The sequence below is a fragment of the Sardina pilchardus genome, chromosome 5, assembly GCF_963854185.1.
Source record: "Sardina pilchardus chromosome 5, fSarPil1.1, whole genome shotgun sequence".
NCBI classification, from domain to species: Eukaryota; Metazoa; Chordata; class Actinopteri; order Clupeiformes; family Clupeidae; genus Sardina; species Sardina pilchardus.
This window is the reverse complement of record NC_084998.1, coordinates 9,980,254-9,985,253: the sequence shown is the minus strand read 5'-3', so window position 1 is coordinate 9,985,253 and position 5,000 is coordinate 9,980,254. Positions and strand designations below refer to the sequence as shown.

General features: G+C 51.8%; 1 protein-coding gene across 4 annotated transcripts in view; it reads right to left on the bottom strand.

Moving 5' to 3' along the window:
- Positions 1 to 5,000, bottom strand: part of ephb4a (eph receptor B4a) — a 44,731-nt gene that overhangs the window by 18,728 nt on the left and 21,003 nt on the right. For all 4 annotated transcript variants that reach the window (XM_062536346.1, XM_062536349.1, XM_062536347.1 and 1 more), the window contains exon 4: positions 4,399 to 4,780. In XM_062536346.1, coding sequence (XP_062392330.1) covers positions 4,399 to 4,780 — 382 coding nt within the window. The remainder of the gene's footprint in view (positions 1 to 4,398; positions 4,781 to 5,000) is intronic.

Genomic DNA, 5,000 nt, shown 5'->3' with positions numbered 1-5,000 from the left:
GAGAGGGAGGAGAGAGAAAAGGAGAGAGAGAGGAGAGAGAGGGAGGAGAGAGAGAGATGGAGAAAGAGAAAGACAGAGGGAGAAGGGGGGGAAGAGAGATGGAGAGGGGAAGGGAGGGACAGAGAGAGAGAGAGAAAGAGATAGAGTGTGGGAGGGAATGAGACAGAGAGAAAGAGGAGAGAGAAAAGGTAATGAGACAGAGAGAGACAGAGAGAGAGGCACACAAAGAGACAGAGAGAGAGAGAGAAAGAGAGAGAGAGAGAGGCAGAGAGAGAGGGGAGGACAGAAGGCGTAAGCTCCCTTTGTCCTCCGTGCAGGAATGCAACCCCATGGTGACCTGCCTTTCACATTACTTCAAGGGGGAAAGAAGAGATGGGGGTAAGGGGTGGGGGGGTATTTCACAACACACTCACACACACTCACAACACACACACACACACACACACACACACACGTACACACACACAATGGAACGAGCCCAATGTAATTAGCCTGGGCTGGCGATGTATTGTCTACACAGCTTCAGGCGTAAGAGGGAGTACACCCAGCGGATTGGCGATGTGTGTCTGTGTTTATTCTAGCCCAAGGTTGACCACGTCTGATGGGCACTAGCCTGCGCAAGTGGAAGAGCTTTGTAATCAGATATACTGTATGAATGGATGGATGCTGGTGTGTGTCCATGTCTGTGGCACTCTGGGGTGTTCTCTCTCGTCTAATCTGCCGGGCTTTGCCTCTGTGTGTCTGGGGAGTCTGTCTGTGTGTGTGTGTGTGTGTGTGTGTGTGTGTGTGTGCGTGCACGTGTGTAAATGCACTGCTGAAGTTGTTGTTTCTAGCAGTGGCGAGTAATGCCTGTCTGAACGGCAACATCTCACCAAGATATGCACAAACACATCCTTAAGCCACCCACATCCCACGGCTACACACACTACACACATACTCTACACGCACATGCACGCACGCACACACCGCACACACACACACACACACACACACACACACACGAGTACAGCACAGCACAGCACAACACAACAGCAATCTCAGCATATCTTTGAATTAATGTCAGATAAAGGCTATGCTATCCACCCAGTGGATCTGTGAATTGAGTCTACACTGGCACTTCTCACACTCTCCCTTTTCTCCGTCACTCCCTCCCTCCATCCCTCCGCCCCTCTCTCCCTGATCCCTCGTTCAAGCCACCACTCCCCTGCCTTAATGGGACGACGCGGGCATCTGGATTAAGTTAACATGAGTCTTATTTATCCTGAACACAGGGTCTGATTAACCTCATGTTTTGATTAAAGGCTCTTTACAGTGGTTAGTGTGTGTGTGCGTGTGTTTGTGTGTGTGTACATGTTGCTTAAAAATCTTTGAAGCCAGTCCCAAAAATCAGCGAGTGTGCTGTTTGTCGGGACGAGGCCTAAAAAAGAACACCGCCATGGCATTCATTCTGACGCGTGTTTGTGTGAGAAAGCTTTGTGAAGTTGTGCCTGTGTGCTTATGTGTGTGTGTTTGTGTGTGAAAGAGGGTGTGCATGCACACGCATGTGCATTCTGGCTCTGTGTGTGAAGTGATTGAGAGACTGAAGTGTGTGAGCGGATGAAAGGAGATAAAGAGAGAGAGAGAGAGAAAGAGCGAGGGAGAGAGAGGAGTTGAGGAGGAGTGCAAGAGCTTGAGCCGCGTGTACAAAAGGCCTAGTGTCTGCGCGCACAGAGAAAGTGTGAGCGGCTAATTTTCACTCATTAGTCGGGTTCAGCACCCCTTTTGAATGGGGACTATCTCTCCCCCTCTCCCCCCTCATGCCATCCCTCCATCCCTATTGTCTCTTGGCCTTTGATGTGTGGAGAGGGGAGGGGGGGGGGGGCACTCCTCCCTCTCTTCTCCTCCCCTCCTCTTCTCCTCCCTCCATTCTTTCGCCCCCGTCTTCTCTGTGGCCATGAAATCTGAAGAGCCCGCTTGTTGTGTGTGTGTGTGTGTGTGTGTGTGTGTGTGTATGTGTGTGTGTGTGTGTGTGTGTGTGTGTGTGTGTAGGAGGGCGTGTGGGGCGTTGCCGCTGTGTGAGCGTATGTGTGGTGCAAGGGGCCTGAGCATCCCGCTGGCGTGACCTGGCGACCTCTTGGCGGCGACCTCCTGACCTGATCTCATGGCCCGCCCACATCCCTCACCCTTCAGGCCGTTCAGCACAATCACCCTCACACACACACACACACACACACACACACACACACACACACACACACACACACACACACACACGCACACATTCACACACACACACTCAGCTCTCCTCCTTCACACACTAATTGCTGAGGTCATTAGGATGAGCTTTTTGTCATGGTCTCATCTGGGCAGATTGGGTGTCTGTGTGTGTGTGTGCGTGTGTGTGCGTGTGTGTGTGAGAGAGAGAGAGAGAGAGAGAGAGAGACTTTTGCAAACGATATAAGTGTGTGCGACTGATCTTGAGTGCTTCAGTTTCATTAATGAACTGTACTGTCCACTCCGCATGGTTCCGTAATCAATTCACCTGACCCCACCAGATCTGGCTCCAGATCAATAGGCCAAACAATAGCCCGCAACATCTTGGGAAGGGCTGTTCCTTTGACCTGTACATGGACCTCTGCTACCCTGAATACATCATCAATCCCAGCTCCGCGTCCAGCCTCTCAGCGTCTAATGTTACAAAAAGCAAATTCATTACAGTAATGTACTGTTGGCCTGGATATCTCCATCAGTGATAGACCGTTTTACAACTTGATGGACTTGGCAAAAGCTGGACTGCGCAACAAGCGATACATCAGCGTTAGCTGTTGAATGTAGCTTTTCTGTACAGGGTGCATGGCTATATTTAGCCTTAATGAGAATCTGTTGAAATGCACATGCTGACAGCAAGGTGAGAGCAATGATTTTGGCTGAATTATTACATTATGGTTTCCATCAAAAATGTCTCTATGACTGTATGTAAATGTGTGTGTGTGTGTGTGTGTGTGTGCGTGTGTGTGTGTGTGAGAGAGAGAGAGGGAGGGCATAAAGAGCAGGAATAAATGTGTAACTCTATAGGGCACTCATTGTGACCTCCACAGAGTGAACAGCTGTGCCGTTTAGCATGACAGATAGAGAGCGATCCATTCAGCATGTCGGAGTGGGGGGAGGTATCTCTCACCATTACAGAAATGGACAGATCCATTAAGGCAGGAGTGGCAGGGACAATTTTAAACAATTTATACATTTACTCCAGTGGAAGCATAAATACTCTGCTGCCTCCATGCATACATCTATGTGTGTGTGACAGTGTGTGTCTGTCTCTCTGTGTGTGTTCATATGTGTGTGTGTTTATGTGCATGTATGTGTGTGTGTGTGTGTGTGTGTGTGTGTGTGTGTGTGTGTGTATGCAGATAAAACAGACTCTTGAGTCTGCTTGCCTGCGGATACGCAGTGTCATTCTCCACTCAATATAATTATTCCTCCGTAATTGCATCTCCCGTCCCATAATTCCATTCTTCTCTGCGTGCCGCCCGGCCCGACGCCCTTCTCCGCCTTCGTCTCCGTCTCCGTCTCCCGGCCCTCTCCTTGTGCTGTCCTCTCCGTCACCCCTCGCTCCTTAAGACGGAGGAATCTAGCGCATACTGTCACCGTTAATCTACGTTAACACTCGGACATGCGCTCTCTGGGGACCAACGGGTGTGAAAAACAGAAAGAGTGGAGTGGAGGGGTGGATAGAGAGATGAGCGACGGAATGAGAGAGAGGAGAGGAGAGAGGAGAGGAGAGAGCAGAGGTGGATGCGAGTGTGTGTCTCTCTCTCTCTCTCTCTGTGTGTGTGTGTGTGTGTGTGTGTGTTTTGGGGTGAAGCGGTTGTTGGTAAAACTTCACAAGGTAATGCATGTGGGTGCAGCTCTGCTCTACTCTGCAGCCTGACCCATTTACCAGGGCCATCCATCAGCCCGGGCGCTCCACTTCCCCTGTTTACCCCGACCCTCACACACACACACACACATGCACACACACACACACACACACACACTCTCTCTCTCTCTCTCTCTCTCTCTCTCACACACACACACACACACTCTCCCTCTTCTTGTCAAAACTGGCTATTTCTTGCAGATTGTGCCCAGCCGCTTCCATGTAGCATCTTCCATCACACACACACACACACACACAGACACAGACCCACATTCACAAAACACACAAAAACACACAAAAACACAAAACACACACACAGACCCACATACACATGACCGACACAAATGCAACAAATGCAAAACAGAACATCCCAACCACACAAAGGTACACACAGTAAAAACCACATGCACAAGCTCTCTCTCTCTCTCACACACACACACACACACACACACACACACACACACACACACACACACACGCGCGCGCCTCCGTCGTCTCACCTTTGCAGCGGAGGTCTCCGTCGCTGGGCTCGTAGCCCGGCTGGCAGGCGCACGTGGTGGTCAGCTGCCCCACCCACTGGCCGTCCTCTCCGCAGAACATCTTGGGCGCCTGGGCGTTGGCGCCGGCGTTGGCCACGCAGCGGCCGGCCGCCTCCTGCACCAGCGCGTGCGGCACGGTCTCGGGGAAGACGGAGAGGGCGCGCACCAGCTCGGGGCACTTCTTGAAGAAGACGCGCACGGAGAGCAGCGCCATGCACGCGCCCTGCGCCTGGAAGGCCAGGTAGAAGCCGCGCTTGGACAGCGGGCCCAGACGCAGCGTCTTCATGTTGAACTTGCGCTCGCCGCCCTTGCGCAGCAGGAAGTCCGACGCCACCGTGTCCACCTGGGAGAGGAGGAGGAGAGAGAGGGATAGAGAGAGAGGGAGAGAGAGAGAGGGATAGAGAGAGAGGGAGAGAAGAGGAGAGAGAGAGGGAGAGAGAGAGAGAGGGATAGAGAGAGAGGGAGAGAGAGAGAGAGAGAGGGATAGAGAGAGAGGGAGAGAGAGAGAGAGAGAGAGAAAGAGGGAGAGAGAGAGAGAGAGGTTCAAACACCTTTTATTGACT